At 44.1% G+C, this 12,361-nt stretch overlaps 1 protein-coding gene across 1 annotated transcript; it reads right to left on the bottom strand.

Moving 5' to 3' along the window:
• Positions 1–6,808: 6,808 nt before the first annotated feature.
• On the bottom strand, positions 6,809–7,414 carry LOC115970253. Its single transcript, XM_031089916.1, has one exon. The coding sequence runs from the start codon at positions 7,412–7,414 to the stop codon at positions 6,809–6,811; it is 606 nt and encodes a 201-aa protein (XP_030945776.1).
• Between the last annotated feature and the right edge of the window lie 4,947 nt (positions 7,415–12,361).

The raw sequence follows: 12,361 nt of genomic DNA, 5'->3' as shown, positions 1-12,361 counted from the left end.
TTAATTTGTAAATACTTTATTTACTCTAACCTTGATTTGTTTTCTTTTTGCTGCAGACGGTTCAGTGTTTACTCAGGATATCAGAATAGTTCACGTCCGGGACCTGAATTTTGTGCTAAGGTCCGAGATCTTCGTGCACCGGGACAGGAAACTCCGTGCTTCTCACCTCATTCTCGGCGTGGACCCGGTGTACTCCACTTGGCAACCTTTCAGCCAAGCCCTCATTGTAGATAGCCCACTTCTTTCTTATATAGATGTTCGGCACGCGAACTTCCTCCCCCCCAGCATTACTGTAGGCGAAGCCCGAGACCTCGGCTCGCGGTATACCTGTTCAGATGAACTCGCGCCTATATGGGACGAATCAGCCGAAGCAGCATCCAGACACCTCTAGGAACGTGCACACGAGGTCGTTCAGCGTGAAGCCGTACCAGTCGAACCCGCGAACCCAGTTCAAGTAGCCGCGCAAGAAGCCGCGGAGTCTAGTAACTCTTCCTGGACACATTCTACTCCTAAAGACATGGTGACCAAAAGGACTTTGACTGTCAGCCGTTTCATCCCTGGGGCAAGCCAAGTCGTTCAGAAGCAGCCTCTACCTCAAAGGCGCGTCCTGGCTCCTCCCGCTCATCCTCCGCCTCCCCCTGCTTCTGGGCGGCAACGTAAGAGGCAAAGGCTTACCGATCAATCCTCCATTGGCCTAGGAGAAGGTCAAACTCCCCTTCAACCTTCTCGGGGTATCACCATCTGGGAGCTGCCGACCCAGGTTAGAACAAATGTGGCCTCAGCCTCCAGACCGGCGTAGCCGTGGCAACCAACATACGAGCTAGACGGCATGCCCCTCCCAGCTAACGCAAGCGTCCGGGCATGGGAGAAGGGGGAAGGGGGCCGTGTTGCCCAAAGCTTGGTCCACGGTCTCCTCCTGCTCGAGGATGTGAACGCATTTGCTGATGAGACCGATGAGTCTATGGGGAGAAGACTCTAATGGCACACCACCGTGGTAAGTCCTCTTCCTCTGCACTCTTATTATTATCATTTTCCTTCTGTGTACATCCTTATATTTTTTGTGTTCGTTATAACTTCAAGTTGCCGTGCATGAATAACATTGTCTTTAACAGGCCACCCAGCTAGCCCATATACTGAATGAGAGGGTGAAAGATCTTACCGAGGAGGTTGGTCGAGAGAAAACCAGTAAGGAAGAGGTTGTGAAAGCGGCTAAGGAGAAAACAAAAATTGCCGAATCTGTCGAGAAGAGGGCTGTTGCTGCGGAGAAATCCCGAGCTTCGGCAGAGAAGAAATCGGCGGAGCTGGTGACGCGGCAGAATGAAATGGAAGTGAAGCTGGCCGAAACAGCAAGCTTGAACTCCACTCTGTCCAAAGAGGTTGCTGATTTGCGGGCGGCCCTTAAAGCTTGTGAGAATAAGTGGTATGATGAGGGGTTTGCCAACGCCAAGAAGAGTGTGGAGCCGGTGGTAATGCAAGCTCGGTAGCTGTCTTTCTGGGAGGGCTAGATGGCTGCTCTAGCCTTAGGGGCGCCCGAGGACTCCCCTCTTAGGGACCCTGGTCAGATCCCCGTTCCAGTCTTTGTCCCTGCCGCTCAGAACCCAGTCGGTCCAAACGAAGAGGAGGAGATGGACAGCTTGAGGGAGCTGGTGGAGCAGATTGATGCCCACGTGGAGATGATCAGGGCGGAAGTAACCAGCAACCTTCCCACTGAAGGCCCTCAAGGTGAAGATGTCCATTCCCAACCTCCCGTACCCGAGCACCACTCCGCCAAGATGACCTCTGAGACATAGCCCGTGGATCTTTCTTCCTAATTGCCGAACCTGCTTTACTTTTCTTCTATTCGCTTTCATTCTTACAGTTTTTATTTAATTTCGAGTTGGTTTGCCCATGTCACCGGGCTATGGCGCCTAGACAATTATTTCCTAGTTTTAAACAGTTTGCTTGGTTTCTGAATTTGAATCTTAATATCACCGGTTTTGGTGATGACAAAATTGATTTATCACGCTTGATTTCAAATTTGTGTTATTTGCCGATCAATTGTGATAATGCATGTATATTTTCTCCTTCTTGTGTATGTTTCAAAGTTTCCACAAATGTATGCGCAGCTTTCCCTAGTTGGTTGATAGAGGTTGAACCGAGAAGCAGGTTTCTATCCTTAGAAATATTTTAGTAAGGTTTCCACCTGCTCGGTGATAGGAATCGAACCGAGAAGCAGACTTCTATCCTTAGACATGTTTTAGTAAGGTTTCCACCTGCTAGGTGAAAGGAATCGAACCGAGAAGCAGACTTCTGTCCTTAGAAATATTTAGTAAGGTTTCCACCTGCTCGGTGATAGGAATCGAACCGAGAAGCAGGCTTCTGTCCTTAAACATGTTTTTGAGCTGCTTGAATTTCCTTAGCTTTCCCCTTGTCCATCAACTGGACATAGTGAACAAAAAGAATTTGCCCGGCAAGAACGAACTAGCTGTATCTTTATCATATGAGTTAGTACAATTTACATTTTTTCATGCATGGACGGTCAATGATAAAACTTCTTAAGATTATAAGCATTCCAAGGTCGGGGCAATGGTACTTCGTTCATGTCTTCAAGATAATATGCCCTCATGCTTGCAATAGCTGTAACTCTGTACGGTCTTTCCCAAGTTTGGGCTAGCTTCCCGGCATTTGTATCTTGCATGCTTCTTACTGCCTTTCTTAGTACCAGGTCTCCGGCGTTGAATTCTCTCACTCTTACACCTTGGTTGTAGCGCCAGACAAGCTTTTGTTGATACTCTGCTAGCCTTATGGTTGCTGCTTCTTGATATTCTTCAAGTAAATCTAGGGGCTCCGTTAGCTGACCTTCTTCTGTTTTGTATTGAATTCTGAAACTCGTGCGCTACATTGGTTGACCTCGGCTGGTATCACGGCTTCAGCCCCGTAAGTGAGAGAGAATGGGGTTTCACCCATGGGTCTTCGAGGAGTTGTCCGGTATGCCCACAAAACATTGGGTAGTTCTTCAGCCCAGTTGCCCTTCGCTCCTTCCAGCCTTCGCTTGAAGCCGTTCACAATTACCTTGTTCATGGCCTCAGCCTGGCCATTGCCCTGGGGATACGCCGGAGTAGAGTACCTATTCTTGATGCCGAGATTGCTGCAAAATTCACGGAAACCTCGGCTATCAAGCTGCAGCCCATTATCCGATATAAGGGAGTCCGGGACCCCGAACCTGGTGATTATATTCTTCCATACGAATTTCTTCACATCTACGTCCCGGATATTGGCCAAAGCCTCTGCCTTCGCCCATTTGGTGAAGTAATCAACGGCTACCAACAGGAATCTTCGATTGCCCGTTGCTCGGGGAAATGGCCCGAGTATGTCCAGCCCCCATTATGCGAAGGGCCAAGGACTGCTAATCGGGTTCAAATGCCCGGCAAGTTGGTGTATTTGAGGGGCGTGCTTCTGACACTGCTCACACTTTCGAACGTATTTTGCGGCGTCCTTCTGCATCTGGGGCCACTAGAATCCCTGAGTCATTGCCTGGTGTGCCAGTGACCGTCCCCCTACATGGCTGCCGCATACCCCTTCATGCAACTCGGCTAGGAGTTGGCCCACTTTCTCCGGGTGTAAGCATGACAAATATGGCCCTCCGAATGACCTACGATAGAGTTTCCAATCTTCAGACAACCAATACCTAGCAGCCACCCTGCGGACCTTGTTGGCCTCTTTCTCATCGTCCGGAATCCGGTCATCGGCCAAGAAATCTATGATGGGGTCCATCTAACTTGGTCCAAGTGTTGAGACTGCTGTGACTTCGACTCTCACAGCCCCCTCATTTCCTGCCACCTTAATGCTGGGCTCGGGGACGAGTTCCACTCTGATAAGCCGGGGAATATCCTTGGCAATTGAAGATGCCAGAGTGGCGAGAGAGTCAGCGTGTCTGTTCTGTGCTCGAGCCACTTGAATCACCATCACCATACAAAATCCGTCTATGACTTGCTTCACCAAGTCTAAGTATGCTTTCATCCGAGGATCTCGAGCCTCAAAACTCCCCTGCACTTGGTTGACTATGAGTCTTGAATCCGAATAAATCTCTACATCCCGGGCCTCCAACCGTGAAACTGCCCTCAGTCTGGCAAGCAAAAATTCATACTCGGCCTCATTGTTGGAGGCATTAAACCCCAACCTGAACAAATGCTCCAAGAGAATTCCTTCCGGGGTGATTATGACTACCCCGGCTCAGGCCCCTTTGGCACTGGAAACCCCATCCACATGTACCTTCCACGGGCGGTGCTCCACCTAACAGACCATCTCCCCTTTAGGAGAGAATTCTGCTACAAAATCTGCTAATACCTGCCCCTTTACTACACTTCTCGGCTTGTACCTCACGTCGAATGCCCTGAGCTGTGTCCCCCATTTAGCTATTCGCCCCGTGAGATCAGATCTTTTCAATAATGACTGTAGGGGATGTTCGGTCAGCACATATACGGTATAAGCCTGGAAGTACTGAGGCAATTTCTTGGTAGAATGCATTAGGGCCAACACCATTTTCTCCAAGGGCAAATACCTGGTCTCGACGTCGACTAGAGTCTTACTGATATAATACACGGGCTGTTGTACTCCCTGGTCCCTTAAAAGCACAACACTTACAGCATGTTCGGATACCGAGAGGTACATGAGCAATTCCTCTCCGGGCTCTAGTGTGCTCAACATCGGTGCTCGCACTAAGTACTCCTTAAGGTTCTGGAAAACCTTTTCACATTCATCATCCCACCGAAACCCCTTCCACTTCTTCAACATCTGCTAATACCTGCCCCTTTACTGCACTTCTCGGCTTGTACCTCACGTCGAATGCCCCGAGCTGTGTCCCCCATTTAGCTATTCGCCCCGTGAGATCAGATATTTTCAATAATGACTGTAGGGGATGTTCGGTCAGCACATATACGGTATAAGCCTGGAAGTACTGAGGCAATTTCTTGGTAGCATGCATTAGGGCCAACACCAATTTCTCCAAGGGCAAATACCTGGTCTCGACGTCGACTAGAGTCTTGCTGATATAATACACGGGTTGTTGTACTCCCTGGTCCCTTAAAAGCAAAACACTTACAGCATGTTCGGATACCGAGAGGTACATGAGCAATTCCTCTCCGGGCTCTAGTGTGCTCAACATCGGTGCTCGCACTAAGTACTCCTTAAGGTTCTGGAAAACCTTTTCACATTCATCATCCCACCGAAACCCCTTCCATTTCTTCAAAAGCTGATAAAAAGGATGGCAGCGACCTGAAAATTTTGAGATGAACTGGTTGAGAGCAGCCAGCATCCCGGTCAATACCTGTACTTCTTTCAGGTTGCTCGGCGATCGGAGACGCTTCACGGCTTCTATTTGGTCGGGATTGACCTCTATCCCCCTGTTGGTGATCAAGTACCCCAAAAATTTGCCAGCCCCCACTCCAAAGGCGCATTTTTCAGCGTCAAGACGCAATCTGTGCTTTTGCAACACCTCGAACACTCCCCGGAGATCATCTACATGTCGGACCTTTTGCTTTCTTTTTATCACCATATCGTCGATATACACTTCGACTGTATGCCCAATTTTATCCCGAAACATCCTCGTCATCATCTGTTGGTATGTCGCCCTGGCATTTTTTAGCCCAAAAGGCATCACGGTGTAATGATAATTAGCATCGGGGGATATGAACGCCGTTTTCTCCTAGTCTTCACCAGCCAGGGCAATCTGATGGTACCCTTGGAAGGCATCTAGGAAGGTCATTCTCGGGTGTCCATAAGTGGCGTCCACTATTTGATCAATCTTTAGCATGGGGAACGGGTCCTTTGGGCATGCTCGGTTCAAATCCGTGAAATCCACACAAACCCTCCATTTGCCGTTCTTCTTCCGGACAACCACGGTATTTGCCAGCTATTCCGAGAAAGGTCTCCCTTATTGCTCCTGCCTCCTTCAGCTTCTCTACCTCCTGTCTTACTGCCTCAACGTGGTCTTTGGTCGACTTTCTCGGCTTCTGCTTCTTCGGGGGATATGAAGGGTCTACATTAAGTTTGTGGACAATAAACCCGGGATCGACCCAGAGAACTTCATAAGGATCCCAAGCAAAAACATCTAAGTTTTGAACCAGAAGTAGTAATACTTGGACTCTTTTCTCGCAACTCATGCTTGCTCCGACCTGAAAGTATTTATTAGTGTCTGGTAGTATTTTTACCTTTACTAACTCCTCAACACAACCAGCCCCCATCCCTTCTCGGGGATCCTTTAATTGCTATAATGGGTTTTTTCGGGGCACATCTTCCTGTTCAATACGCCCCTGTTAGGGCCGCCCAGTCTCCTCGTCTCCAACCAGTTGTCCGGTGATTTCTCCGTGACTGATCTGATTCCCCTACTTCCAGTTCACTACGGCAGTAAGGCACTGTTTGGCCACTTGCTGGTCTCCTTTTATTACAATGACACCCTGCTTGGTGGGGAATTTAATCTTTACATGCAGTGTTGATGGGACGACCCTCATTGAATGGATCCATGGTCTTCCCAGGATGGCAATATACGGGGAAAATGAACTTACTATTGTGAACGTTACAGATACCTCTTTCCCTCCCATAATCACGGGGAGAGAGATTTGCCCCTCAGGAATCACTACTTTGCCGTCAAACCCAACCAAGGGTGAAGTGTGCTTTACAAGGTCCTCCTTCTTTAGACCTAGTCCCTTGAATAGATCGGGGTACATCACGTCGGCCTCGCTTCCCTGGTCTATCATCACCCTTTTTACTAAGAAGCCGTTTATCCGGGCCATGACCACTAATGCGTCATCATGTGGCTGAATCGTCCCCTCTAAATCGTCATCGTCAAACGATGCCGCTCCCGTACAAACTTCATCTTCTTACCTAGCGACTGTAGACCTGGGTTACCTTCTACCGGTACCACTGTCAACACTCCTTTCCTCTTTCCTACAATGAGCTTCTCCAGCGCAACATGGATTACTTCAATTACCCCCACAGGGGGTGGGAGAGGGTTTCCCCTTTGCCGAGTATCTTGCCCTACAACTCTGTCCCCCGAGTCTAGCACGAAATCCTTTAAGTGCTCGGTCTTGACTAGCTGCCCGAGGTGGTCTTTTAATACCCGGCACTGTTCGGTGGTGTGACCCTTGTCTCGGTGATAAGTGCAGTACAGAATCTGATTCATTCTGGATGGGTCCCCTCCCATCTTGTTCAGCCATCGAAAATACGGCTTGTGTTTGATCCGATCAAGAATCCTGTGTATCGGTTCCTTAAATGTCACGTTCACTTCTTCCATTTGTGCGGCCTGTTCTTGAATCGCCAGACCCCCACGAGGCCTGAACGGGAAACCTGCCTGTCGGGGATGAGTTATCATCAGCACTTTGCCTTTGCTCTGCAGCCGGTCATCTTCTAATCGTTTGTATTCCTCGATGCGTCTCATAAGCTACCGCATGCCTTCAGGCGACTTTTTGGTTAACGACTCTCGTAGCCCGGAATCCTCGGGCAACCCCATCCTAAATGTGCTTGCCGCCACCCTTTCGTTATCCCCGCCAATCTCGTTGTATAACTCCCAATACCGGCTGGCGTAACTACGGAGGGTCTCTCTCGCCCTCATTTTCATTGAGAGAAGCGCGTCTACTGGCTGAGGTACTCGACTGCACGTCACAAACCGGACTCCGAACTCTTGAATCAGCTTGGAGAAATTACGTATGGATTCTTTCCGTAACCCATTAAACCACCTCAATATAGTCGGTTCCAAACTCGAAGGAAATACCTTGCACATGAGCGCATCGTTATGAGTATGCAAAGACATCATCTAAATATAATGGCTGACATGTTCTACCGGATTAGTCTTCTCGTCATAACAGTTGAACGGTGGGTGGGCAAACCTGTTCGGCATTTCGACTCGCTCTATTTCGTTCGAAAACAGGGACCGAGCTACTTTTCGCAGAGCGCGACTCATGGCGTCCATGGTAGCATTCCGAGATCGCCTCTCTTTCGGGGAGAGTGAGTCCCTCACTTGATTTTCCTGAGAATGTGAATGGTCTCGGCATTGCCGCGATTCCCGGGAGGGAGACCGGTTCCTATTTCGTCGAGACCCTCTCGAGTGCGAATGGTCTCGGTATCGATGGGATTCCGGGGAATGTGAACGACTTCGCCAGAGTCAAGGTCCAGACTGATTGGATCCCTCTTCGTATCTATTTCCCCCAATCTCGTCCTCCTGTTGGCGGTCATTTCTGTTTCCTCCCCAATGCCTACCTCTCACCTCTAGCTCCAAACCTCTGACTAGTCTGCGGAGCCGTTCAAACTCTTTATCCCGTTCCTTCCTCTGCCTACATCCCGTAGCACCAGAAACCGTTCGTTGGGTTTGGTACGACCCCTCTCCCGCCGGACATCACTTCTAGTTGGCATGCCTCCTATCTTCTTGTTCTTTCTGTCTACGCTCTCGCCAACTCGACCCCCGAGAGGACCTTACGGATTCGGTTCCCGCATGGTCCCCCGAACACCTTTCAAACATTGTCCCCAAGTTTGAGTCCCTCTAGAACTACAACGTCGTAGGAGAGCCCCACGGTGGGCACCAATTGTAGGCTCAAAAGATGGGCTTACTGGGCCAAACCACTATTTGGGCTCACAATTAATTTATCTGGTGGGTCTGGGTATCCTACCTTGGGTTGTCCTAGGCTAAGGGATCCAATGAGATCACTTTTCTCTCTTTCTCAATGTTATCTTCTCTCTATCTCGCTCACTCTTTTCTTTCCTCAGAATTGCATCCCCTAACTATCCATTCATTTCTCCTATTTATAGCCTTTGTTAATGGGATGATCATCATTATGTTCTCCCTTAGTGCAAAGAAAGGTCCAATGTCGATGAACTTAAGTGGACTTTTTAGGTATGAGTGGCTTTGGAAATGGTTCCCACTTCAGTTAATGTGTTCGGCAGCGGAGTTTCCTAAGGTTCTGCCAGGCACTTGAATGGCGATGTGACCGGGCAATGTGACTGAACATGTGCATAGTGCCCGAAAATGGTTTCCCGAGCATCCTGTGAGCGGGGCGTACATAGTCCGCCTTTTAAGTGTCCGGACAACGCTCAGTTTACATTGGTAGTTATTCATGGGTTTGGGCCGGGGCTCTTGTTGATGTGAAGGTTGGACCTTTGGTCCATATCATTGATTCATGGTCCAAGGCCCAATATGAACTTGGGCGTTAGGTGCTATACAATACCGTTAAGGTCTAAAAAATAATAATTGTGACTTCTTAGGATCAAGCATGCTATCTACTATAGTTAGACCTAAAACACTATTATGGCATCATAAAAATAAAGGATTTTCAAATTTTAAAATAAATATCATTCTAGAATCCCATCTATTCTTTTTATTCTTCTTTAACATGCACCTCTAAATTCTAATTAACATGGAATATGAGTTTAAAGGAAACCAAATATCAATAAGAGCCTAATTAGCCCGGCAAAAATAAATTAAAGGAAAAAAGAGAATACAACATAAAAATAAAGAAGGTAATTTTTTTATTAAAAAATTAAGGCAATGAGAGAATTTTATGCAAAATCTACATTCATTTTTGCACCAACAAATCTATACGACTTCATATTACATATAAATTAACGTTATTTTCTATTATAAATAATTACATATAAATAAACCTCATTACATAAATATATTCTACACTTATATGATTTTGGAGATCATTCACCTAACAATCTTCACCCAAGCATCCTCCTTCTAGAGTCCCACCCCCTTTTCTTTAAACTTGCATATGAACAATTTTAAGTGAAATAATTTCAGCCAATGATTTCAAGTAAATAAAAGTCACTTTTGCCCAAATCTAAATGTCCTTTTTTTCTCCTTTTGGAGTGTGGGTCGGTTTTGCCTTTTGTAATTGCATGCTCTTACTATGCAAAACCAAAAACAAAAGATTCTAGAGTTTCTTATGTTTCAACATCTTATAGCCTTACACATCATCAAACACCATTAGCATGAGATGTTAATTATGTGAAGCAATGTGAAAAAGAGTTGGAAGACATTATCTAGCAAACTAATTGAAGCCATCCTATTCATATATTCATTGCATGCATGTGTGCAAAATAAAAAATAAGTTTTGTTTTCTTTGCTCACCATGACCAATATATATCAATCCTAATTGAGCACATATGAGTTCAAAATAAAGATAGCAGTTTCGATTTTTGTCTGTAGTGATTTTTCACTTTCATCAACCAAGACCATTCGTTATAATGAAGAGCTATGTCATTGTAGAGTTTATATATGGTATAGAATACGAGTAATGGCAATTGACAACACAGCCATAGAAAATTATTAGGTACTCCCGGAGTACCATAAATGCGTAGTCCCTCCTCTCATATGAATGGTGGGTCCCACCATGAATTTAATTAGTGGGACCCACCATTCATGTGAGAGGAGGGAGTACGCATTTATGGTACTCCGGGAGTACGCATTTATGGTACTCCGGGAGTACACAATAATTTCCCCACAGCCACATGCATCTTATTTCATTCATATATACTTTAGTTCATCATATTCATTCAAGTCAAAATTTACTTCTCAAAGCAATGAAGGACACCACAATGATGCAATCATTTACAGTAAACCTAAGCCAAAAGTTCAAACTCTGAATCTGATTATCATGAATAACCTAAACCTGAAATAATAGATTATCCATGAGAACTGAACAAATTGTGGATAGAATCTGAAGCATTCAAAAGCATCAATTATTGCTTGGTATAATAGATATATTGAATCAAAATGGGCAAAATACTATTTTAGTTCCTAAACTTTATTAAAATTTTGTTTTTCATCCCTGAACTTTAAGGAGTTCATTTTTCGTCCCTAAACTATTGAAAAGTTCGTTTTTCTTCCCTAAACTATTGAAAATGTTTTATTTATGTCCTTAAACTTTACTTTTAATCCCTAAATTATTGAAATTAGTTCCTTTTTCATCCCTATTTTTGTCTTTAAACCATTTAAAAAAAAAAAAAAAAAAAACTCTTTACAAAGTTTAGGGATGAAAAAGGACTTTTTAAAGTTTAGGGACGAAAAACAAATTTTTGTCAAAGTTTAGGAACCAAAATATTATTTTACCCAATCAAAATTCATGACTATGTATAGCAGATTGCTTTATAGTTCCTATGCTACAATAAATTCCATGATAATTGTTATGCCAACTTGTTTGGACCCGTCAAACTTCATAAGGTTGGAGATGTGAAACACAATTTATACATTATAAATAAATTGAAACTAAATAAAACTCACCAACATTATACCTTTTCATACTAGAAAACCTATTAACATCAGCCACTGCAGTTAGCTTTGATGCTCCAACAACCATTATATAGTCCTAGGACATCATTCCAAATTTAGAGGTTAGAGCAAATGGCTAATAATTTACAAAGGGGCATAACAATCTCATAAAATTATAATAGTACATTTAAAAATATAAATAAAAAATAAAAGCCTACCTATTATGACCCACAGCCTCAATTCTCCCTTTCTCTTTTTTTCTTTATTTTGTTGGTAATAATGCTCTTTGATGAAATCAACAATAAGCAAAATTAGTCAAAGCAAGCAATGAAATTTTTTCTTAAACCCTTCGTAGGAAGTGCAAAGCAAGCAAGAAAGAAAATTAAATCTATAAACAATATGCACAAAATTTGTTGTATATCATAGTAAATGGCATATTAGTTAATTCATGGAGTCATAAAAGTAGTTAAGTTGTCTACAATCAAATTAATTTTTTATTTAAATAAATATATTTGGGAAATTTCTATAATAACCAAATTAATCATTTGCATAGAAAAATTAATTTTTTACAACCATAGTATAGCTACTTAGAACCACAACATGAGGAGGGGAAAAAACTTTGAATGAAAAGATTTCACATCAAATTTAAAAGAGATTTCATCGACCATATGTTATGCAACACCAAAAGAACACCTATAGAATAGATTAATTCAAAAAAACCCCAAAAAGATGACTCAAGAAAAAACACTTACCATTTCATCTCATCAAGCAATTAAGTTCCCAACAGATAGGCCCATGAGTACAGGATATTGGCCAACAACTTTGATGATCTTGAATTAAACTAAATTTTTGCATTGTGATTAAACAATGAGAAAAACAATATGAGACCCAAGATAAAAAAAATAAAAAAAATTTAAATTAAAAAAAAATCATCAAATAGTAGAGAGAGAAACCACCCCTTTACAATTGGAGAATGTATATGTTTTCTAAAAGAATAGAATCAAAAGAAACCTAAAATCAAGTTCAAAGAATAGGTGCCATCCATAGAAGCCAATAATTCATTTTAAAGATATGGAAGGAAAAAAAAAATACACAATCCAATATGCTATATTTACTTTT

This window comes from Quercus lobata, chromosome 12 (assembly GCF_001633185.2).
Source record: "Quercus lobata isolate SW786 chromosome 12, ValleyOak3.0 Primary Assembly, whole genome shotgun sequence".
Taxonomy (NCBI): Eukaryota; Viridiplantae; Streptophyta; class Magnoliopsida; order Fagales; family Fagaceae; genus Quercus; species Quercus lobata.
The sequence above is the reverse complement of the archived record's forward strand: the minus strand, read 5'-3'. Positions and strand labels throughout refer to the sequence as shown.

What these genes read in the sequence shown, in the direction of transcription:
- LOC115970253 (XM_031089916.1), bottom strand. Translation starts at nt 7,414, where the DNA reads ATGAGACGCATCGAGGAATACAAACGATTAGAAGATGACCGGCTGCAG.